General features: G+C 38.1%; 1 protein-coding gene and 1 pseudogene across 1 annotated transcript; both read right to left on the reverse strand.

The window, feature by feature from the left end:
- Positions 1-707: 707 nt before the first annotated feature.
- LOC122347172 lies at positions 708-11,644 on the reverse strand (annotated as a pseudogene).
- A 2,834-nt stretch (positions 11,645-14,478) lies between these two features.
- On the reverse strand, positions 14,479-24,824 carry LOC122347206 (myosin heavy chain, fast skeletal muscle-like). The gene is made up of 41 exons (XM_043242357.1): positions 24,709-24,824; positions 24,513-24,556; positions 24,176-24,391; positions 23,867-24,010; positions 23,627-23,783; positions 23,499-23,526; positions 23,302-23,413; positions 23,036-23,128; positions 22,876-22,939; positions 22,689-22,787; positions 22,433-22,536; positions 22,197-22,335; positions 21,975-22,093; positions 21,734-21,883; positions 21,483-21,653; positions 21,092-21,398; positions 20,906-20,973; positions 20,445-20,532; positions 20,237-20,354; positions 19,981-20,104; positions 19,758-19,894; positions 19,413-19,668; positions 19,051-19,293; positions 18,794-18,970; positions 18,550-18,710; positions 18,388-18,478; positions 17,909-18,298; positions 17,709-17,835; positions 17,497-17,615; positions 17,215-17,411; positions 16,964-17,147; positions 16,703-16,868; positions 16,493-16,617; positions 16,094-16,402; positions 15,810-16,013; positions 15,601-15,726; positions 15,301-15,471; positions 15,109-15,213; positions 14,938-15,033; positions 14,704-14,835; positions 14,479-14,596 (listed from the first exon to the last, which is right to left on the reverse strand). Exons 3-41 carry the CDS (start codon positions 24,377-24,379, stop codon positions 14,576-14,578), a joined length of 5,826 nt encoding a protein of 1,941 aa, XP_043098292.1. The 5' UTR covers positions 24,380-24,391; positions 24,513-24,556; positions 24,709-24,824; the 3' UTR covers positions 14,479-14,575.
- Between the last annotated feature and the right edge of the window lie 145 nt (positions 24,825-24,969).

Below are 24,969 nucleotides of genomic sequence, written 5' to 3' on the forward strand. Positions count from 1 at the left end.
TTACGTCACGGGACTACGTGGCGTTCATCGCGAGTCAGTTTTTGAGCCTGTTCTTTGAAATGAACTGCTCAAAAGAACCGAGTCGAGGAAAAGTAGAACTTCCCAAAATAGAACTGACACACGATTGTGCTGCAGATTCGGAAGAAGTAGCGCATAGCAACCCCTAGTGGTTATAAATAGTGTGTCAAGAGGATATATTGAATAAAATGAGTAAATACCTTTGAAAAATAAAATAACTTTGTTTACTGCGAAGGGTGTCTAACAAATGTCGTTTCTTTTTTGTAATATTTGTTGCAGGTTTTTAAAGCCTTTTTGAGAGAATTGTGTCGATGTGGCTTGTGGATTATGTGAGTCAATCACTGGACGCTAATGTGGTTTTAAGGTAAGTCATGGCTAGCTCTTCTATGGCTTTGTAGGTTTTTCTTGGTAGTTGGCTTTTAGTGTGCTGTGATGTGCTGTGGCCAAGGTATTTTAATTATCTGAACTGGACAGAAAATAAATAATAAATTAAAAATTAAAAATTGTTGGAATCTTGTAGGACTATCATTATTAAAAAAGATATGGATGTAAGCAGTTATGTTTTATAGAACAAAAACAAAACAAAACACAGATACCTCGAATGAACATCTTTTTATTAGTTACAGGTTTTGTGGACATGTAACAAGAATCAAATATTATATTAATTCTCATTTCTATGCCCACTCTCTTTTCTCAAAAGGTTCATTCCTCAGCCTCTTTACCCTGTAAACAAATGAAAATAATAAAATCAAGCATTATCAAAATATACAAGGTATAGGCCTATGCACAATTTTTTGTATGAATAACAATGCTTGAGCACAAGTAAATAAAAGATATTTACCCTCCCGAATTCACGGCTTTTAGCTCTCAGCTTGTTGACCTGGGACTCAGCAATGTCAGCTCTCTCCTGGGCTTCCTCCAGCTCATGCTGCACCTTTCTGAACCTAGTCAGGTGACTGTTGGCCTGTTCCTCCTGTCAGTAAAGTAACACTTGTTTAGGGCAATCATATCCAGAATATTTTATTGCACACCACTCATCAAACTTTAAAATTTTCTCACAGCATCTTCGCTCTGTCTCTTGTAGGCCTTGACTTTTAGCTGAAGTTTGTCCACAAGGTCTTGCAGTCTAATAATATTCTTCTTATCTTCTTCAGTCTGCATCACAAAAAACCTAATGCCTTAATCTGACCATTTATCATAACTACATACCTATTTTTGTTTGATGGAGTACCTGATAAGTCAGTTCCTTCACTCTTCTTTCATATTTGCGGACACCTTTCACTGCTTCAGCACTGCGTCTCTGTTCAGCTTCAACTTCACCCTCCAGCTCGCGAACCTGTAACGCAAATTATAACTGATGTTATTCCTGACTTTATGCATGTGATAAAGTATCTGCATGTATATTAAATGTGTATATTGCACAAAGCAACTTAATCACGTTAATTAGTCACTTAATACTTTATTTTGATGCATCACTCTTTTAATTCATATATAAAACCATGATTCGCATACAGAATAATAGTCTTTCTTTTATCTTTTTATTTTACATGTATCTTAGGCAGGACAAAACGCATGTTTCAGCTCAAGGTCTTCTTCAGAATAATAATTCAGTCACTCCAATGAGTTTTTGAAACATTAATTATATCATATATTTATTCATCTGCTAAATTAGCTATTGTTAAGTCTATGAACTATGTGTAAATGTACTATGTGTATAGCCACATACCCTAGCTTCCAATTTCTGGAGCTGCTTCTTTCCACCCTTCAAAGCCAGACTTTCAGCCTCATCCAGACGGTGCTGCAGGTCTTTGACTGTAACCTCCAGGTTCTTCTTCATCCTCTCAAGATGAGCACTTGTATCCTGCTCTTTCTTGAGCTCCTCTGCCATCATGGCAGCCTGCAAAAATGTTTTACTCAGAATTCAGTTTCTTTGGTTAATACGAATGTGTAAATCAGTAGTTGACAGTTTCTACTCATCAGTTATTGCTTTCTTTGCCTTCTCTTCAGCATTGCGTGCTTCCTGGACTACATCTTCCATCTCACCTTGAATTTGAACAAGATCTGCTTCCAGTTTTTTCTTGGTGTTAATAAGGCTGGTATTCTGAAGAAAATGAGAGAATGTTAAAAATAACAATAGTTATGAGTTAGTGCTTTAAAAAATGGCTTAAAACAAATCATTCTTCTTACTTGGGAGTGTAAGAGAGTCACTCGCTCGCTGGCATCTACCAGTTCCTGCTCAGCCACTTTGCGAGCTCGTTCTGTCTGCTCCAGTGCAGATCTCAGCTCCTCAATCTCAGCCTGCATCAGGTTGTTCCTGCGTTCAACCATAGCAACCTGTTCTTTCATGTCCTCTTGTGCTCGTAAAGCCTCATCAAGATGGAGTTGAGCATCCTGAAGCGAGAGACAGTTAAGTGTAATGATCTCATTAGTCAGATCGAGATATAGTGCTACACTTCTGTAACAAAACAAACCTTAAGCTGTCCTTGGACATTCCTGAGCTGTTTTTGAGCTTCAGCTGCCTGACGATTTGCATGGCTCAACTGAATCTCCATCTCATTGAGGTCTCCTTCCATCTTCTTTTTAATTCTCAGAGCATCATTTCTGCTTCTGACTTCAGCATCCAGGGTGGTCTGCATGGAATCAATGATTCTCTGGCTGTTTCGCTTGATCTGTTCAATCTCCTCATCTTTCTCAGCCAATTTCCGATCAATCTCTCCTTTCACTTGGTTCAGCTCAAGCTGAACACGAAGAATCTTTGATTCCTCATGCTCTAGGGTCGCCTGAAAATTAAAATAGTTTGTAGGGAATTGTTTGATAGAACAGTGGAAATAATCAATTTTTTTTTAAAAAGCACCACGTTACCTCAGCTTCCTCAAGTGCAGCTTGGATTTCCGATTTTTCAATTTCAGCAGTTTTCTTTCCTTTTTCCAGCTCATGGATAGTCTTTCCAGTTTCACCAAGCTGCTCAGTCAAATCTGAGATCTCCTCTGTATATGTGAAAGCGCACATCATTAAGAGTGGGTTGTAATGAACTGCTTGTGTACTATACTTTAGAGTGTACTATTCTGTAGAAGACCTTAAATACCAAAAGAAAAGGTCAGCTTTTCAGTAAATGATTGTACATACGTTGAAGGTTCTTGTTTTCCCTCTTCAGAGTCTCCAGGTGGTCCAAAGTCTCCTCGTAAGAATTTTTCATTTTGAAAAGCTCTGTGCTAAGAGAACGAGCTTCCTTCTGGGCTCCCTCCAGCTCTGCCTGGCTCTCTTCATATTTCTGCTTCCATTCTGCCAAGACCTTTATGACATTGAAAATTATACCTACGGTGAGGTGCATCACGCACAATATTAAATGTAACCTAAATAACGTGAAAAATATATGGTTGCCTTACCTTATCAAAGTTCCTTTGCTTCTTGTCAAGATTGGCAGCAAGAGCATTAGCTCTCTCCACATCAATCATGAGATCTTCAACTTCATTTTGCAGCCGCTGCTTGGTCTTTTCCAAGGAGGCACATTTGGCATTTACAGCTTCAATGGACTCTTCAGCATCCTGCAAACGCTGAGCAAGCTTTTTCCTAAGAGCAACAATGAAATGTTAGACATTGCTTCTTCTTTATTTCCAGTTGTGAGGACGTTTAAGCAGGTGATTTAATTTACTTTGCTTCCTCAAGCTCTTCAGTGCGCTGAATGGCATCAGTCTCATACTTGGATCTCCACTGAGCTACTTCACTGTTGGCCTTTGACATGCCACGCTGGAGCTCAGATTTGGCCTCCTGTTCCTCTTCGTACTGCTCTCTGAGCAGATCACAGTCATGTCTTGCTGACTGTACAGAATGAGCCAGGGCATTTTTGGCCTTTAAAAAAACAAAATATGTAAGTTATTCAGAGTAATTCAGAGTTATTTAGTCAGTTTAGTTCTTAAAGTCATTCATTAAGGAAATGCTAACTCCTGACCTTGACTTCTTCCTCAATTTGCCTCTTCAGCTCTTCAATCTGCTGAGTGAAAGCCTGTTTGCTACGAGTCAGCTGAGAAACTAAAGCCTCTTTTTCTTCTAATTGACGTCCCATTTCACCTTGGATGGATTTAATGATGGTCAAATAACTGCAGTTGTATAGGTGTGTATAAAGAATGTCATTTTACTATCCTTTCTGTAAAAAATACTACTTACCATTTTCAGTCTGAAGTCTTGCCTTTTGAGCACCTAAATCATTGATGTGGCGTACATGTTCATCATGTTTTGTCTTAAACTCACTCAGCTGATCTTCCAGTGTACGGCACATCTTTTCAAGATTTGTCTGCAAAACACAGTTTTTTTAATGGATATTTTTGCACAATGCAGTGCAGTTTGTTGCCCAATATTGCATATTAATACTTGCCTTTGATTTGGCAACCGCCTCCATACTGCTCGACAAGTCGTCAATCTCCATTTTAAACTCACTTTTCTCTTTTTCCAGCTTCTGTTTCACACGCTGGAGGTTGTCAATCTGCTCTCCCAGCTCTGCCACACTGTCGGCCTGCTTCTTGCGTAGAGTTGCAGCTGTTGCTTCATGCTGCAATGTGGACTCCTCCAGATCACGGCGTAGTTTCTGGAACTCAGCCTCACGTTTTTTGTTCATCTCAATCTGGGCAGCAGTGGCACCGCCTGCTTCTTCAAGCCTCTCGCTGATCTCCTCTAGTTCCCTGGAGAGGTCAGACCTCTGCTTCTCAACCTTTGCACGAGCAGCACGTTCTGCCTCAATTTCTTCCTCTAGCTCCTCAATACGAGCCTGTGGTAGCAAGACTTTAATGAGTTACAGTTAATTACAGGAAACACACATAAAATGACAGTAGCACTTTAAGTGACCTGAAGTTCTTTAATCTTCTTCTGGAGCTGAATACCAAGTGACTGCTCATCTTCAATCCTGCTCAAAAATTGACTTGATTCAAAGTCTTTCCTGTTCAAACAAACAAACAAACAAATGTTATAATTATTCTGAAACTTAACAAGGGTCTGAATTATAATGTTAAGCAGGATAGAATAACAACATTTTATTAGTCCTCACTTTTTCAGCCTTTCTTCTAGTTGTTGCTTATCATTCTCCAGGTCCATTATGGATTCCTGGGCAAGTTTTAAATCACCCTCAAGCTTTCTCTTGGCCCTCTCAAGGTCCATTCGGAGTTTCTTCTCCTGCTCCAGAGAGCCTTCCAGCTGTTTCAGAAATGTGAAAGATTATTAAGCATAATTTTCCTCTAAAATATTACTTTGATTCTTGATTTCTGCTGTTTGTTGTAACAATTACCAGACTATTGAGTACTAATTTGCACTATTTATTACATGTCAAACTTACATCATCGACTTGCTGCTCAAGCTTTGCTTTGGCTTTTGTCAGGGTATTGACTTTGTCCTCCTCTGCCTGGAGATCATCAAGAGTCTGCTGATGTGCCTCTTGGAGGGCTTTCTTCTCCTTAGTCAGCTTAGCAATAACCTCATCTTGAGATGTTAGTTCTTCAGTTAGGTTTTTAACCTAAGATATAGAATGGGTAATTTCAGTAACTGCAATCTGAATGAAAGATCAAGTTTGCCAAAACTGAATATATTCAATGTATTAACCTTGTTCTCAGTGGCATGTTTCTCTTTCTCCACTTTGGCCAAGGTAAGCTCTAAGTCATCAATGTCTTTCTTCAGCTCAGAGCACTCATCCTCTAGTTTTCTCTTCTTGGCTGTCAGTTCAGCATTGATTTCTTCCTCATCCTCTAATCTTTCATTTGTCTCTTTAAGCTTTGCCTCCATCTGGATCTTGCTTTTGATTAGCCCTTCGCATCTCTCCTCAGCATCAGAAAGGTTTTCTGTTTCCTGTTGATTACAGAATCATTTCATTTTAATTTGAAGTTGTTACGTTATAAAGACAAATTGATTATTTGTCATCTTTTCAGCAGGATGCTGTTGAAAAACTCACAGATGCCACTTGTAACTGCAGGTCATTTTTCTCCTGCAGCAGGGAAACCATCTTCTCCTCCAGCTCCTTCTTCTTGGCAAGTGCCTTTGCTAGATCTTCCTTCATTTTCTCAAAATTCTCTTTCATGGCTGCCATTTCCTTCTCAGTCTCTGCACTCTTCAGCAGAGGCTTGATCTTAAAATACAGTTTCATCCATGGCCAGTGTTTCACATTCATGAATGAGCGGATGTTGTACTGAATGGAGAAGATGGATTCTCTGGATCACAGAATCAGAAGAAATGATCAGATCTTGTTTGTGAATATGAAGGGTTTTCCCTTGAAGTATATCTGTTTTCAAGACAAAACTACCTTCTCTCCATCATTTTGACAAACTCCTTCCTCATAACATAGCCTCTGCAAAGTGCTTGAGTCATGGTCACAAGAATAACAAGTTTTTCATCCCGCATCTCCTCAAGGGTACCCAGCAGACCAGCTTTGAAGAACACCTGAAATTTGGTTTGGTTTTTTTTACATTGTTAGTGACAAATGCATCATCAACAGTGATTGCAGAGTCTTGTAAACATTCTTACCTTGGTGTGTCCAAACTTGTACTGGGTATGGTCCACATCAATGGAACCAAGAAGCTTCTCTGAAGCCTTCTTATTGTCAATAAACTGACCCTCAGGGATGACACTAGCATTCAATACTTTGTATCTAGAGAGAAATACAAAATATGCATACTAAGTATGACAATATTTACCTTGAATTAATTAAAAATTTGGTTTTGGAATCATACTAATTTGAAATTTGTACCTGGAAGGAACATACATGAAGCACTAAGTCTCACCCACTAATTTTGTGTACACATGCTTTTGTGTGTACAATCTGTGTATGTGTATTTTTTATCTTGTTTCCCATACAAGAGATATGTGTGTTGAGAGAATTCATTCAAATTACTAGCTGTAGGTACATGTGTTCATTTAGAAAAATCCAGATTCAGCAACATGACAAAAAAGCTGAGAAAACAAAAGTAAAATTTATTTATGCATAATGTACATTTATTACCTTTGCTTAAAGTCACCATAGAGGATTCTGCTTGGGAAACCTTTTCTGCAAATTCTGATTCCCTCCAGTACACCGTTACAGCGCAGCTGGTGGATGACCAGAAAGTTCTCCATAAGACCTAAAATGAAAAGAGTTTGACAAACCTGTTTATTAAAAAGTCGATCATGTTAATTTTAACAGAGGCACTAATTTAAAGCTGCAGTTCTTTGTGGAATTATTTTTATTCATATTAAGAATTTTTTTAACCCAAAATGCTCTCTGTGAACTGGTTGCCTTATATAGAAAACATTATTCTAAGTTAACCGTTGCGAATCGGGTTTAACTAAAGTGATAATTTTTGAACGATTATTTGTACTTGCTCAAATAATGATTCTGCAGCTTAAAACATATTGCATGCTTTTCTTTATTCTTTATTATTACATGAATGTAAAAATATTGACCTGGAGTCTTTGACTCATTTGGAATCAAGCAACGCACAAAATGAGGATGAGTGCTTCTGAGGTTGGTCATCAGTTTACCCAAGTTCTCCTGTTGGTTGAAGAATAAACAGATAAGCTATGACTCAGGACACCTTGATAAAAATATTATAAAATATTAAGGAGCAAAATGAAGCCACATGATTACCCTGAAAAGAGCAGACACAGTTTGGAAGGAGCCACCCTTCTTTTTCCCACCCTTTTTGCCAGATTCAGCTGTTGATTAAACAGTACAGTATAGAACTCTCTGGTAAACAATACAATGTACATACATGAAGTTTTTTATATTTGCATCCTAATGACAAATATTTGAATTTGTTTTTCTGACCTTCAGCACCAGCATGAGTAGCATACAGGTGAGCCAACAGTTTCATTGAAGACTTCTGGTACAGCTGAACCACTGAGTCATTCAGAGGGTCCTTGTTCTTATCCAGCCAGCCTACGATGTTGTAATCCACAGTTCCAGCATAGTGCACCAAGGAGAAGTGGGCCTCAGCCTTGCCTTTGGCAGGTTTGGGCTTCTGAAAGCATGCACTTTTACCCAGATGCTGGTCATGCAGCTTGTTCTTGAAGGTTGTGTCTGTTGCCTTAGGGAACATACACTCCTCTTCAAGGATGGAGAAAATACCCATTGGCTGGTAGAAAGAGAATATTTCCTTGAGTTAAATAAATTATTTTAAAAAACACAGTATCCTAAAGTAGGAACTGTTACCTTCTCAATAAGCTCAATGCAGGCAGCCAAGTCCATACCGAAGTCAATGAACTCCCACTCAATACCTTCTTTCTTGTATTCCTCTTGTTCCAGCACAAACATGTGGTGGTTAAAAAACTGTTGCAGTTTCTCATTTGTGAAGTTAATGCACAGCTGCTCCAGGCTGTTGAACTGTAATGAATATAATATTTTTTAGTATTAGAAATAATAAGCTAAAACAGCAGACTAAAAAAATGTTATCTTGTAAACTTACATCAAAGATTTCAAATCCAGCAATGTCAAGCACTCCAATGAAGAACTGTCTTGGCTGTTTGGTGTCCAGCATCTCATTGATTCGGACAACCATCCACAAGAACATTTTCTCATAGACTGACTTGCACAGAGCCATGGTTGAATTATTCACCTAAGTTAGAAAAACAAATTATGCCATGTTATTAAAAAACTATATAGATATATTCTTACATATTCACTGGTGCAATCATTAATTTTACATTTTTAAATGCACACACCTGAGGAACAGTTTGACCTTTGGTCACAAATTCATTCCCAACCTTCACTCTGGGATAACACAAGGCTTTCAGCATGTCAGCAGAGTTCAGTCCCAAGAGGTAAGCGATTTTATCAGCCACTGGAAAAATATTTAAGCAATGAGTAAATTATTAATAAATGATTAAAAAATCCTTCCATATTTTTACCATATATGATTGTTTCTAAAGCTGAATTTAGGTCACCTTCAGTTCCATCAGGCTCGGCCTGCTCCTCCCTCTGCTTCTGCTTGAACTTCATGTTCCCATGATGCATTGCAGCTCCTGTCAACTTGTAGATGCCCATTTTCTCCTCAGCAGTAAAGCCCAGGATATCAATGGCTGTCTGCAAGTCAGAAACAATCATATGTCTCTTGTCATGTTGCTGATGATACATCACAAATATAAAATAGTTTTTTTATGAAAATTACTTGAGTTGTAAGTTCTACTTACATCAGTTGCAATGAACTCTTCCACATCATTAATGCTCTTGACTGTGATCTCACCCTGACTGATCATGGGATAGTCGTACGGGTTAGTGGTGATCAGAAGAGCCTCTACAGGAGGAATATGGCAGCAAAGAAAGATTTCATACTGTTGCACAAACATAATAATTTAATGTAATAAACATTAACTGTTCTTGCAATCTTTTATTAAATTCAAATTATATATTGCAAAATATGATCCTAATGCATTAATTTAGAGTTTCTTACCCAACAATTCCGGCTTATGGCCAGTGCAGAGCTGGTAGAAGATGTGGTAGCTCCTCTCAGCAGACAACTGGAAAGTTACTCTGGACTTTTCCAGCAGATCTATGGATCAAAAACATAATTATCAAAGGGATAAAAGGAATGTGCACAATATCAGTCAGCTGAAATCTAAAAGAATGAAGAATGAACTCACAAGTTTCAATATCAGCTGATGCCAGTTTTCCAGTGGAGCCAAAATGAATTCGGATAAATTTACCCTTGGGAATTTAGAGGTAAAATAACACATTTTCAGAAAAATGCATATAAATAAAATATCCATTACAGAATTAAAACACATAGTGGATCATTGCAGTTGCCTCGAAACTTACAAAGCGGGAAGAGTTGTCATTTCTCACAGTCTTGGCATTTCCATAGGCTTCCAGCAAGGGGTTGGCTGCAATGATTTGATCTTCCAGCGACCCCTGATGGGCACATGATGTGTTAGATATGCCAATAAAATAAGTATTCTACTGCTATAATTTTGAATTAATGTTTTCGATTGATGACCATACATTTAAATCCATCCTCACTACCATAATGGGAAACAAATAACATGTATACCTGCATTTTTCCTGGGACAGGCTCTGACTTCTTCTGTCCAGATACAGCGATTGTCGCAAAGTACTGGATGACCCTCTTGGTGTTCACAGTCTTTCCTGCACCAGATTCTCCACTGAAAATATGGTACAGTATAATATAATATGCTTCACACTGCACAGTTTCTTACCACCTTGCATTTATGGTGAAAATACTTAATGCATAATACGTACGTAATCAGGATAGACTGGTTCTCACGATCTTTAAAAGGGTAGAAAGTCATTTATTACATTGGAAATAAGTTGTTTTTTTTTCTTTTTAACAATCCTAGCCATTAACTTCAGCCATAAAGATTATTTTTTCATACCAGTGAGCATGAATTGATAGGCGTTGTCAGAGATGGAGAAGATGTGAGGTGGGGCTTCAATTCTTTTTTTGCCCCTGTAGCCTGTCACAACTACAGCATCGTATACTGGGAGCCACTTATAGGGGTTCACAGTGACACAGAACAACCCAGAATAGGTCTGTAAGAGAGTAATGTTATTTTACATGGTAAATATAGACATTGCATTGATTTATAAGTAAAACAGCCCAATGCCGTTGAAACAGAAGCACAGAAACAGAGGCACAATCATTTTTGGTCACGTACATAGATCATCCATGCTGCATAACGCTCTTTGAGGTTGTACAGCACAGTGGGTTCGTTGAGATGGGTCATCATGGCCATGTCCTCTATTTTATCAAACTTGGGGGGATTCATTGGAAAAATGTCATCCTCCTTTACTGTGATGGTCTGGAGGAGTGTTGTTTTATAGTCAACAAAAAGCTGTGCAGATGGCTTTAACACTTATTTAACTAATTTTATCTTAGTATCTCTTATACCCACTTTGCCACACAGAGTTTGTACTGTGGCTTTGCCACCTTCCCGACTCTTGAGGACCCCTTTGAGGTACATCTCCTTGGGTTCAGACACAAAATAGGCAGTTTTGGCATCAAATGCCTTATTTTGAGCTTCCAGTCGTTCTTTCTCTGGCTTGCGGAGATAGATGGCGCAGGGCCAAAACACTCCATTTCCGCATCCGTACTCATGATGGAACTCTGACAGAAGAACAACCAATAGTGTTTGTAATGGAAGTTATATTCAAAGAAACATTTACGTTTATGCATGTGTGAAACTATCCTTCAACATTACACTAAAGTGTAAAATAAACCAGTACTTGATTCATTAATATTTCCACCAAAGACAAAAATCCTACAGTATTATATAATTTACAGTATTTATAATATATACTAATACATTTTTAGGGGTGGTGGTTAAAAATGAATTAACATTTCAAAATTATGCATGAATTTTTATCATCGTCTATCATTTAGAGTTCATTAAAAGATACTCCATGTTTACCTTTGTATTGCACCAACTCTTAGGACTTAATCTTGTTGATGTAATTCACCACTTCTGTGTACTGTAAACTAAAACAAGGATATTGTCGTCAGTTGAAACTTGCCCAAATTACAAATTGAGTCATCAAGGCAAAAATATTTTTGGAGCACAAATTTGTCATTTGCCTGAAATACCTTTAGAATACAGAATTGTGTGTAGAGAGAGCGTTTGCTTTGTGGTTTAGCGTTCACTTACCTTTGCTGTGTAGTTGTGAGCCCTGGGAGGAGTTGGGAAAGCCCTCTTTTATACTGGAGTGTAAGTGTCCTGTCAGCACATTTCAGCATCTCATTTTTGGTCATGAGTCCTGTTTGCCCACTTCCATTTGTCCCCTTCTGCATCATCACTGTATTATTTTTATCTCTTTAAATGAGAAGGAGTTCAGAGATGGTTTTATGTCTTCAAATTATTATTGTCTAGTACAGAAATTTGGAGAGTTTTCTGAGGACCATTTTAAGTGTTTAAATGTAATGCTGAATTGCTATGAATTACAGTTAATTTTTGAGTCACTATTGGTCCGAATCTGCATCATTATTGTGTGCACAAAAATGGATCACATGACAAAAGACAAATCTGTATTCCAAGAATCCTTAATCATGACCCTAAAAGGATAATAAATTGTTTCTTTAGACTTAATTCAATGGAGACAAGTAAGGAAAGCAAATTAATAACCATAATTCGCAGGCCAGTGCATCTAACCCTCAGTTGTAAATCCTTTTTGTGAATGTCTGTCAATAATAAGTCATACATCTAGTTTTGGAGAAGACTTGAAATGTCACTGGTGTAAAGTTACAGGAGCCTTACAAATTTGACATGTTACATAGAAATCAAATTGGTATAGTTCAGTCCCTTCGAAAACAAACAGGGAGGCCAAAAGATCATGCCTTTCCTTGCTAAGAACAGCTGAGGCTCTCCAGGCCTCTCTTGGGGATAAAACAAAGTCCAAGGTGGTGACAAAATCCTTGATGTCAACAGGCCAACTTGAGTCATTGTGTGCTAATAGCTGTGCCTTTCCACACTGAGAATGCCGGAATAATATGTGCATGGCCTTTTATACAGTTTTACATTTTTAAATAGACATGTTTTAATTAATTATTTATAAATCAATGTACATGTATGTATATCTGATTTCAAAAAGGTAAAAGTTTCTAATGAACATGACAAACAGGATGCCACTTCTTTAAGATGCATCCAGACCTGTGGATCAGGACCAGTTTAGTTTGATAGTCCTCCTCTTTTGGCTTGGTGTAACGTGAGATTTGATTTAACGTGGGCTTTGTGAGCCTTAAGGTCAGTCTTTCCACTGGAAAGGTGATCCCATACTGGCAAAGAGCAGAAAGCTTTAAAAATTGTGGATGAGTTACTCCTTAGATATAATGGGCTCCATTGAATAAAAATGTGAAACTTGATCACCCACCCATAACACTACATTCTTATTTGGACAAAACACAAATATAGCCACAAGTGTAGTCTTGACCCACCAAATGGAAGGCTCAGAAGGCTCAGGGGATTTATTGTGTCTTGAACTTCCTGCATTACATTACAAAACAAAATCCAAGTGTTTTAGTGTCTGTCAAGAGCCTGCAAGTGTGCACCATTAAAGATTGTGGGTTGGTACAACTGTTCTTGGATGAGACAGTCGTATCATAGTTTCAAGGCATTGCGGCTTCTTATTTTAGGACTTTGAAATTTAATACAGTGTCTTTGCTTCTCATGGTAAAAGACAAATGAGTTTGTCCTGGCTTTGCTTTATTGTTCAGTGTGTGTATGATGCCGCATTTACACTATTAACGGTACAAAGATCTGCTGCTTACAAAGTCTCTCTCTATCTCTTGGTGGATGCAGTTGGGTTCCTTTTTGTGTACCACCACAGATAAGTATAGATTTTTTATTATATTTTCATTTATATTATCTTTTTAATGACATTTCATTGCACAGACTTGGTTTTGTGTGCCTTTAAATGTTTTGTTCCCCTAACCTAAAATATATGAAATATGGAATTAACCTTCTATAGATTTGTGAAATTTATGTAATACTTTATGTAATCAGTTCGAGCCACGACCAGCACAAAACATGATGAGCATCCCTATTTGCATATTAACAAAATGAGTTAAAGTTTCTCATTTTAACACATGTGGGAAGTAATGTAAGGCTATTAAGTTTAAAGCTGAATTTAAATGTATGGATCTAAAGGTTCAATATAATACATTTTAAGATACTTTAGCAAGTTGCTGAAGTAACTGGTAAACAATAAGGTAATATATATTTCTATTTAAAATGAAGAAATTTGCCATTATTTTAATACAAAGCAGCTTGAATCATTTATCATACTGGAGCAAACAATAAAAGAGTAAACTGGAGTGGCACAGATATACAGTATATAGAAAGTGGCTTATGTTTTTGGTTATGGTAGATAAATGCACATGGATGTTGTGTCTTCAACCAGTCTTCAGGTGAAGGTTTCACCTCAGAGAAAAGGTATGAGGATAGAAGGTAATGGACCAGTAGGAGCATGAAGTAGCAGGGTGTTATTCCAGAGTCACACAGACTGGAAGAAGTAGGTCTGCCATTATATTATGAATCATCTTCTAACTAGAAGATTGGCCGAATGGGCGAATTACAAGAGGTTGGTTAGCTGATATGACTTGGACACCCTTTGGATTTCACACAAGACTGCTATCCAATGTGATATTAGTTCACAAAAGTGTAAACTTTGAGTGACAGAGCACCAGGTTAATTAATAGTCATTTGTTTGGTTGAAATCCAATGTGCAAATCCATTTCAGACTTTGCAAATCGCAGTGAGGATGTATCATATCCCCAAAGAAGTACTTGTGAAAGGACAAACCAAAGGACACCTCTACTGTGGTCTTGTGGACTACAATTCTGTGTGAACAAAAGCCACATCATGTTCACAGAACTGACCAAGTAATCATAGTTTCTTTGGATACTTTAAACCTTGTAAGAAGCTTTCATTTTTATTGAAGGTTTAATAAGCAAACATAAGTGAAAAGAGCATGTTAAGTAAAAGAAAACACTGCCGCCATTGTTGGTTCGTGGGCAACTTTATTGACCACATGACTCAGACATAGCACAAATTCATATTATATGATTGTTTATTGCTAACTCTTCTTTAAAGGTGATGTTTACTCTGCGACATCTTTTCCCTGTGGAAAACAAACAGATAAATGACATTAAACAGTCAGACATTCTGGATTTGTGAGTTTAGTTTGTGTATATTCAGGAGTTTTGAATGAATAACTTTTAAAATTACCTTTCCAATGTCACGGCTCTTTGCCCTGAGCTTGTTGACTTGGGACTCGGCGATGTCAGCTCTTTCCTGGGCTTCTTCCATTTCATGCTGGACCTTCCTGTATCTTGCCAGGTGAGTGCTGGCCTGTTCCTCCTTTGATGAGATTACCCAGGAATCAATAGTTTATTAAACTGTCAAACAAAATAATGATGTCTTAATTATGATGAAATATGAGCATATAATACTTGTACTTACAGATTCCTCAGCTTGTCTCTTATAGGACTTCACTTTCAGCTGCAGTTTGTCCACCAGATCCTGCAGTCTGGTTACATTCTTCTTATCCTCTTCAGTCTGTTAAAAAGATTGCATTGTAACTAATGTTGTGGATAAACTATTTCTTCTCAGAAGTTAAGTAAAACTACCTACCTGGTAAGTGAGTTCCTTGACTCTTCTCTCATATTTCCGAACTCCTTTAACAGCTTCTGCACTTTTTCTTTGTTCAGCTTCAACCTCATTCTCCAGTTCCCGGACCTGGGAAATAGATAGAAAAATAAATTACAAAAGTTCTAGTGTACGCTATGGATGTTGTAACCTTCTTGCAAATTTCACAAAAATTACCCTAGCTTCCAGTTTCTGGAGCTGCTTCTTCCCTCCCTTCATGGCCAGACTTTCAGCCTCATCCAGACGGTGCTGCAGGTCTTTAACTGTAACCTCCAGGTTCTTCTTCATCCTCTCAAGATGAGCACTTGTATCTTGCTCTTTCTTCAGCTCTTCTGCCATCATGGCTGCCTGCAATCACATATGGCATGACCATGGCTCTTTTTTAGTGTTCACTAATTGTATAATTGCATTTGATTGGATAAATATGTGGTCATGTAGAACATATCATTGTGAATTGTCATATAAATAGGCACTTACATCAGTGATAGCTTTCTTAGCCTTCTCCTCTGCATTTCGTGCCTCCTGAACAGCATCATCCACTTCGCCTTGGATTTGAACAAAATCAGCCTCAAGCTTCTTTTTGGTATTGATGAGACTGGTGTTCTGTATATTGGAGAGTAACATTTACCATTGATGGTTCTGTCTAAAAGTCCAGTTGAATTAAATGCAAACACTTGAAAACAAACCTGGGAGTGCAGAAGTCCTACACGCTCGCTGGCATCCACTAGTTCCTGCTCAGCCACTTTGCGAGCTCTCTCTGTCTGCTCCAGAGCAGATCTCAGCTCTTCAATCTCAGCCTGCATCAGGTTGTTCCTGCGTTCAACCATAGCAACCTGCTCTTTCATGTCCTCTTGAACCCTCAGCGCATCATCAAGGTGCAGTTGGGCATCCTATTAAAAAAATAATAACTTGTTTCAATGGAATAAGTATAGAAGAATATGAGGTTCAGATTTTTTAAGAGCAATTTTACCTTGAGCTGTCCCTGGACGTTCCTGAGCTGTTTTTGAGCTTCAGCTGCCTGACGATTTGCATGGCTCAGCTGAATCTCCATCTCATTGAGGTCTCCTTCCATCTTCTTCTTGACTCTCAGGGCTTCATTTCTGCTCCTGATCTCAGAGTCTAGAGTACTCTGCATGGAATCAATAACTCTTTGGCTATTCCTTTTGATCTGTTCCATTTCCTCATCTTTCTCAGCCAATTTACGATCAATCTCCCCTTTGACTTGGGCTAGCTCAAGCTGGATTCGAAGAATCTTAGATTCCTCATGTTCCAGGGTTCCCTGTTGACAAGTAAAAGAGCAATAATCAGTTTTCATTACACAAAAAACAATTTAGTATTATAGTAGTTATTCAAAAACACCTCAGCTTACCTCAGCTTCCTCAAGAGCGACCTGGATTTCTATTTTCTCAGTTTCAATTATTTTCTTGGCTTTCTCAAGCTCATGAATGGTCTTCCCAGTCTCTCCAATTTGTTCAGTCAAGTCAGAGATTTCCTCTAAATAACATAAAAAACAGTGTATTTACATGCAAGCATTTAAACGGTCTGTCATCTGCACTTTGTATTTATGAAAATATATTACGTTGAAGGTTTTTGTTCTCCCTTTTGAGGGTCTCCAGATGGTCCAGGGCTTCTTCATAGGAGTTCTTCATCTTAAAAAGCTCTGTACTAAGAGAACGGGCTTCTTTTTGAGCTCCTTCCAGTTCTGCTTGACTTTCCTCATACTTTTGCTTCCACTCTGCCAGAACCTTGGAAAAAGTCAAATGAATTTGTTAGCAAAGTTTAGCTAACGTTTAGCTAAAAAGCAAATAATCTACAAATAATCAATTAATACACCCTGTACCTTGTCAAAGTTCCGCTGCTTTTTGTCAAGATTGGCAGCAAGAGCATTAGCTCTCTCCACATCAATCATGAGATCTTCAACTTCACCCTGCAGTCGCTGTTTGGTTTTTTCCAGAGAGGCACACTTTGAGTTCACAGCCTCAATGGACTCTTCAGCATCCTGCAAACGCTGAGCAAGCTTTTTCCTAGGAGAAACAATGAAATGTTAGTCTTAAATTTTATTTCCTGTTTAAAACAGGTGATTTCACTCACTTTGCTTCCTCAAGTTCTTCAGTGCGCTGAATGGCATCAGTCTCATATTTGGATCTCCACTGAGCTACTTCGCTGTTTGCCTTTGACATGCCACGCTGGAGCTCAGATTTGGCCTCCTGTTCCTCCTCGTACTGCTCTCTGAGCAGATCACAGTCATGTCTTGCTGACTGAACAGCATGAGCTAGGGCATTTTTGGCCTGAAAAGCAACAAAGAAAGCATAATTTACTATTGTAGATAATGCCCATTACAAGACATGTGTTACCAAAATAGTTAACAATTACCTTGGTTTCTTCCTCAATGTTTCTCTTAAGCTCTTCAATCTGCTGAGTAAAAGCTTGCTTTCCTCGAGTCAACTGAGAAACAAGAGCTTCTTTTTCCTCTAGCTGGCGACTGAATTCACCTTTTAAAAGAAATAACAATTACATGAATATGTGGAAATGTAGGCAAAACCTAAAAATTGGAATTTGAAGTGTGGCTTTGTCCTCAAATGTACCATTCTCAGTAGCCAGTCTTGCTTTTTGTGCACTTATATCATTTAGTTGACGGATCGTTTCATCGGATTTGGTTTTAGTTTCACTCAGTTGATCTTCAAGAGTACGGCACATCTTTTCCAAGTTACCCTGAAAAGAAAAACTGCTATGAATATGACTTTTATATTAAAAATGCAATACTCAGGAAAAGCAATTCTCATGCCTTTGATTTGGCAACAGCCTCCATATTGCTTGACAGGTCATCAATCTCCATTTTGTATTCACTCTTTTCTTTTTCCAGCTTCTGTTTCACACGCTGGAGGTTGTCAATCTGCTCTCCTAGCTCTGCCACAGTGTCGGCCTGCTTCTTGCGGAGGGCTGCAGATGTTGCTTCGTGCTGCAAGGTGGACTCCTCCAGATCACGACGTAGTTTCTGGAACTCAGCCTCACGTTTTTTGTTCATCTCAATCTGGGCAGCAGTGGCACCGCCTGCTTCTTCAAGCCTCTCACTGATCTCCTCAAGTTCCCTGGAGAGATCAGACCTCTGCTTCTCAACCTTTGCACGAGCAGCACGTTCTGCCTCAATTTCTTCCTCCAGCTCCTCAATACGAGCCTAAAATTATAGAGGTTATGATGAAAATTAGACTTACTTGAACCAGATTACACAATCAGTGATCCTAGTGTTTTTCATTGAGAGGTGACCTGGAGTTCTTTGATCTTCTTTTGAAGCTGAATGCTAATAGACTGTTCATCCTCAATCTTACTTAGAAGTTGGCTAATCTCAAAGTCCTTCCTGTGGAAAAAAGTTGTAAAAGATGATGTATGCACTATTAGAAATATTATTCTCTCCAAAACATTTCAAACAAAAGTAAAAATTTACTTTTGATCTTCTCATCTGATTGTTGCTTGTCATTCTCCAGGTCCATTATGGATTCTTGGGATAGTTTCAAGTCACCCTCAAGCTTTCTCTTGGCCCTCTCAAGGTCCATACGGAGTTTCCTTTCTTGCTCCAGAGAACCTTCCAGCTATCAAGCAAGATTGCATTATTGGTTGGTCTGAAAGGATTGAACAGATCAACAAATATATTGCAGCAGCTATTGTAACTTACATCATCCACTTGTTGTTCAAGTTTGGTTTTGGCTTTCGTCAGAGTATTGACTTTGTCTTCCTCTGCCTGCAGATCATCTAAAGTTTGCTGATGTGCCTCTTGGAGGGCTTTCTTCTCTTTGGTTAACTTTGCAATGCTTTCATCCAGTGAGGTCATCTCCTCTGTTAGATTTTTCACCTAATAAAGAAATTTTGTGAAATTGTGAGAGTCACATCAGGTCAGATATTTGATGGTTAATATGAATTTAGAGAGCAAACCTTGTTCTCAGTGGCATGTTTCTCTTTCTCCACTTTGGCCAAGGTAAGCTCTAAGTCATCAATGTCTTTCTTCAGCTCAGAGCACTCATCCTCTAGTTTTCTCTTCTTGGCTGTTAGTTCAGCATTGATTTCTTCCTCATCCTCTAATCTTTCATTTGTCTCTTTAAGCTTTGCCTCCATCTGGATCTTGCTTTTGATTAGCCCTTCGCATCTCTCCTCAGCATCAGAAAGGTTTTCTGTTTCCTGTTGATTACAGAATCATTAAATTTTAGCTTGAAGTTGTACATTTTATTTATATAAAAATTATGAAGCCAAATTGATTATTTGTCATCTTTCAAGCAGGATGGTGCTGAAGAACTCACAGATGCCACTTGTAACTGCAGGTCATTTTTCTCCTGCAGCAGGGAAACCATCTTCTCCTCCAGCTCCTTCTTCTTGGCAAGGGCCTTTGCTAGATCTTCCTTCATTTTCTCAAAATTCTCTTTCATGGCTGCCATTTCCTTCTCAGTCTCTGCACTCTTCAGCAGAGGCTTGATCTTAAAATACAGTTTCATCCATGGCCAGTGTTTCACATTCATGAATGAGCGGATGTTGTACTGAATGGAGAAGATGGACTCTCTGGATCACAGAATCAGAAGAAATGGTTAGATGCTGTGTGTAAGTACAATGTTACCCCATACCGCATGGTATCTTATGCAAAACCATACCTTCTCTCCATCATTTTGACGAATTCTTTCCTCATAACGTATCCACGACAAAGAGCCTGAGTCATGGTAACCAGCTCAGCTAGTTTTTCATCTCGCATCTCCTCAAGGGTACCCAGCAGACCAGCTTTGAAGAACACCTATAACAAATAAGTGATAAAGCATTTATTCACTACTATCTAATATTTACAAAATACATTACAAAATATGGTTTGATCGTGTGTACCTTGGTGTGTCCAAACTTGTACTGGGTATGGTCCACATTAATGGAGCCAAGAAGCTTCTCTGAAGCCTTCTTATTGTCAATGAACTGACCATCAGGGATGACACTAGCATTCAATACTTTGTACCTGAATCAGAAGTGATTTTATTACATTTCAGTTCAGTTTTCATCTGAAGTACCCTAACACCACAAACAGAAGTGACATAAAATAAAAAATAAACTGTGCATGATATTTACATATAACATGTATGTGTGATACCTCTGCTTAAAGTCACCATAGAGGATTCTGCTTGGGAAACCTTTTCTGCAAATTCTGATTCCCTCCAGTACACCATTACAGCGCAGCTGGTGGATGACCAGAAAGTTCTCCATAAGACCTGGAAAAATAAGTAGAGGGATTACAGCTAAACAAAGGTGATATTGTTACACTAAGTACTATTTATTATGGGAAAATTAACAATACCAACCAGGTGTTTTTGATTCATTTGGAATCAGACAGCGCACAAAATGGGGATGTGTGCTCCTCAAGTTGGTCATCAGCTTACCCAAGTTCTCCTGTAGAATTTTGAATATCAATCAATCAATCAATCACTTTTATTTGTATAGCACTTTTAACAATACATATTGTGTCAAATCAGTGAACAGAATCAAATTTGGAGACTAGAGTGTCAGTAATGTACTGTATAATAACAAGATTAAAAAGTCGATTTTCAACTAAAGACATTTCCTTACTGAATGCATTGCTGCCTAGATAAGCTGAGTTTCAATAGGATCTTTGTAATAAAATCAACAATAATCACTGGAAATTAAGTGTCCTCAACTAAGCAAGCCAGAGGCAACTGGGACAAGGAACCAAATCATATGATAATAATATTAGCCATTTTGAAACACATATAACATGAACACATATTTAACATGGTAAACTTACCCTAAATAGAGCAGACACTGTCTGGAAAGAGCCACCCTTTTTCTTGCCTGCCTTTTTACCTCCTGCCTCTGCACAGTATAATAAATAATACAAATATAATATGTAAATATTATAATACATTTATGTAAAAAATAAACACTGCAGAATAGTAATACTCTCAGATATATGAAATTATGTTTTGCTGACCTTCAGCACCAGCATGAGTAGCATACAGGTGAGCCAACAGTTTCACTGAAGACTTCTGGTACAGCTGAACCACTGAGTCATTCAGAGGGTCCTTGTTCTTATCCAGCCAGCCTACGATGTTGTAATCCACAGTTCCAGCATAGTGCACCAAGGAGAAGTGGGCCTCAGCCTTGCCTTTGGCAGGTTTGGGCTTCTGGAAACATCCACTTTTACCAAGATGCTGGTCATGCAGCTTGTTCTTGAAGGTTGTGTCTGTTGCCTTAGGGAACATACACTCCTCTTCAAGGATGGAGAAAATACCCATTGGCTGCAAGAAAGAGAATATTTCCTTGAGTTAAATAAATTATTTTAAAAGAAGAAAAACACAGTATCCTAAAGTAGAAACTGTTACCTTCTCAATAAGCTCAATGCAGGCAGCCAAGTCCATACCGAAGTCAATGAACTCCCACTCAATACCTTCTTTCTTGTATTCCTCTTGTTCCAGCACAAACATGTGGTGGTTAAAAAACTGTTGCAGTTTCTCATTTGTGAAGTTAATGCACAGCTGCTCCAGGCTGTTGAACTGTAATGAACATAATATTTTTAGTTTCATAAATAAGAAGGTAAAGCAACAGACTAAAAAATGTTATCTTGTAAACTTACATCAAAGATTTCAAATCCAGCAATGTCAAGCACTCCAATGAAGAACTGTCTTGGCTGTTTGGTGTCCAACATCTCATTGATTCGGACAACCATCCACAAGAACATTTTCTCATAGATTGACTTGCACAGAGCCATGGTTGAATTATTCACCTAATTTATAAAAAAAATGGCATATTATAAAAATTGTTAAAATTATATTTAGTGATGCAATCATTAGTTTTACATTTTTAAATGCACACACCTGAGGAACAGTTTGACCTTTGGTCACAAATTCATTCCCAACCTTCACTCTGGGATAACACAAGGCTTTCAGCATGTCAGCAGAGTTCAGTCCCAAGAGGTAAGCGATTTTATCAGCCACTGGAAAAAATGTTTTAAGAAAATAATAAGTATCCATAATAATAATATGTATCCATATTGCAACCATATATGCATGTTTTTATAACAAAATTTGAAGTCATACCCTCAGTTCCATCAGGCTCAGCCTGCTCCTCCCTCTGCTTCTGCTTGAACTTCATGTTCCCATGATGCACCACAGCACCTGTCAGTTTGTAGATGCCTATTTTCTCCTCAGCCGTAAAGCCCAGGATATCAATGGCTGTCTGCAAGTCAAAAACAATCATATGTCTCTTGTCATGTTGCTCACAAATATAAAATAGTTTTTTTATGAAAATTACTTGAGTTGTAAGTTTTACTTACATCAGTTGCAATGAACTCTTCCACATCATTAATGCTCTTGACTGTGATCTCACCCTGACTGATCATAGGATAGTCGTACGGGTTAGTGGTGATCAGAAGAGCCTCTACAGGAGGAATATGGCAGCAAAGAAAGACTCCATAGGGTTACACAAACATAATAATTTAACGCTCTCATTGTCAGTTCTTGCATTCTTTATTAAATTCAAATGACATATTGCAAAATATGATCCTAATGCAACAATTTGGAGTTTCTTACCCAGCAGTTCTGGCTTATGGCCAGTGCAGAGCTGGTAGAAAATGTGGTAGCTCCTCTCAGCAGACAGCTGGAAAGTTACTCTGGACTTTTCCAGCAGATCTATGGATCAAAAACATAATTAACAAAGAGATAATAATGTTCACAATATCAGTCAGCTGAAATCTAAAAGAATGAAGAATGAACTCACAAGTTTCAATATCAGCTGACGCCAGTTTTCCAGTGGTGCCAAAATGAATTCGGATAAATTTACCCTGGAGATTTTACCAGATGCAAGACTAATTAGACAACAGTTTTCCATTACAGAATCCAAACACTTAGTAGAGCATGGCATTTGGCTCAGTACTCACAAAGCGAGAAGAGTTGTCATTCCTCACAGTCTTGGCATTTCCATAGGCTTCCAGCAAGGGGTTGGCTGCAATGATTTGATCTTCCAGCGACCCCTGATATGTACATAATATCTTTAATAATGCTGTCAAGCAAGCTGTCTGCTATCCTCTTGTGTTTTATAGATTAGTATATACATGCATAGGCCTTAAAGAACATTCATTTGATCGATTCCTGATTAATTAAAAGGATGTAAATGTCAGTTTTTATAAATAAATATTGTAAACACCTGCATTTTTCCAGGGACTGGCTCTGACTTCTTCTGTCCAGATACAGCAATTGTCGCAAAGTACTGGATGACCCTCTTGGTGTTCACAGTCTTTCCTGCACCAGATTCTCCACTGAAAATACAATAATGTAATAACATAAAATTGACCCAGTTTCTCTTATTTATTTAAAAGTACTCAAAATACTAAAAATACTCACGTGATCAAGATTGACTGATTTTCACGATCTATGGAGAGAAGAGGCACATTTGATTTCACTCAGCAAAGTCAAAAATATTACCAAACAAAGATTAAAGAAAAAAGAATTTTTCTTCCACAAGCTCATACCAGTGAGCATGAATTGATAGGCGTTGTCAGAGATGGAGAAGATGTGAGGTGGGGCTTCAATTCTTTTTTTGCCCCTGTAGCCTGTCACAACTACAGCATCGTATACTGGGAGCCACTTATAGGGGTTCACAGTGACACAGAACAACCCGGAATAGGTCTGCAAATGAAGATTTTGTGTCAAATAAAACAGTATTTTGCATTTGACGGATGAAGTAGGCTACTGTTCATTTCATTACATACGTAGATCATCCATGCTGCATAACGCTCTTTGAGGTTGTACAGCACAGTGGGCTCACTGAGGTGGGTCATCATGGCCATGTCCTCTATTTTATCGAACTTGGGGGGATTCATTGGAAAAATTTCATCTTCCTTAACTGTGATGGTCTTTTTGGGGAAAAAAACAAAACAGATGAACACAGTAATGAGTGCAGAGTGTTTAATATGAAAACTAAAAATACTAGGCTTAGGTTAATTATATTATTATATTAACTTGTAGTAACAAAATTTTTTTTTGTTACTTGGTTGTTATATGTAAACATCTCAACTTACTTTGTTGCACAGCGTTTTGACAGTGGCTTTGCCACCCTCTCTGCTGACTAGCACCCCTTTGAGGTACATCTCCTTCGGTTCTGTCACAAAGTATGCTGTCTTGGCATCAAATGGTGTGTTCTGAGCCTCAATTCTCTCCCTCTCTGGCTTCCGGAGGTAAATGGCCGCCGGTCCAAAACACTCCATTTCTCCATCCCCACTCATGATGCCACTTTACTGGACAAATAGACCAAACATCAAAAACATTAAGGGTTATTGATCATCAAAATAGTAAGTGATAATACATTACTGCACTAACAATGAATATTTTTAATGAGGTAATGTAGTAGATTTTTACCTCCTTTTGCCTTCAGTAGAAGTTGGAAAAATGACGTGAGAAATCTATATAAAAAAGATACCTTCTTAATTAGGCATATTCGTTTGAATTAAATGTATGCACACATAATAAATTAAATAAACTTGTTAAATCATTTTGCATGCAAACTGAATTTTTTTTTATTATTATTATTTTTTTTTGTGTCAGTTTGACTTACCTACTTGAAGTCACCCCCAGTCAATGGCTTCGCACTCGACTTCTTGTTATATAGAGCACAAAGTGTTCAGTCAGCAAAACTCACTCTCTCTATTTGGTGCTTGGACTGCCCTCAACTCCGCATCTCTCTCTGGAATATTATTTTTATCTGATGATAAATCTAAAGTGATTTTGGACAGAGTATTGCAGTTTGATTCCAATATTTTCACATTTTCAAAATAGTCTGGAGGTTTGCATATCAAAAACATGCATTGAAACAGGG

This window comes from Puntigrus tetrazona, chromosome 6, assembly GCF_018831695.1.
Source record: "Puntigrus tetrazona isolate hp1 chromosome 6, ASM1883169v1, whole genome shotgun sequence".
Classification (NCBI taxonomy): domain Eukaryota; kingdom Metazoa; phylum Chordata; class Actinopteri; order Cypriniformes; family Cyprinidae; genus Puntigrus; species Puntigrus tetrazona.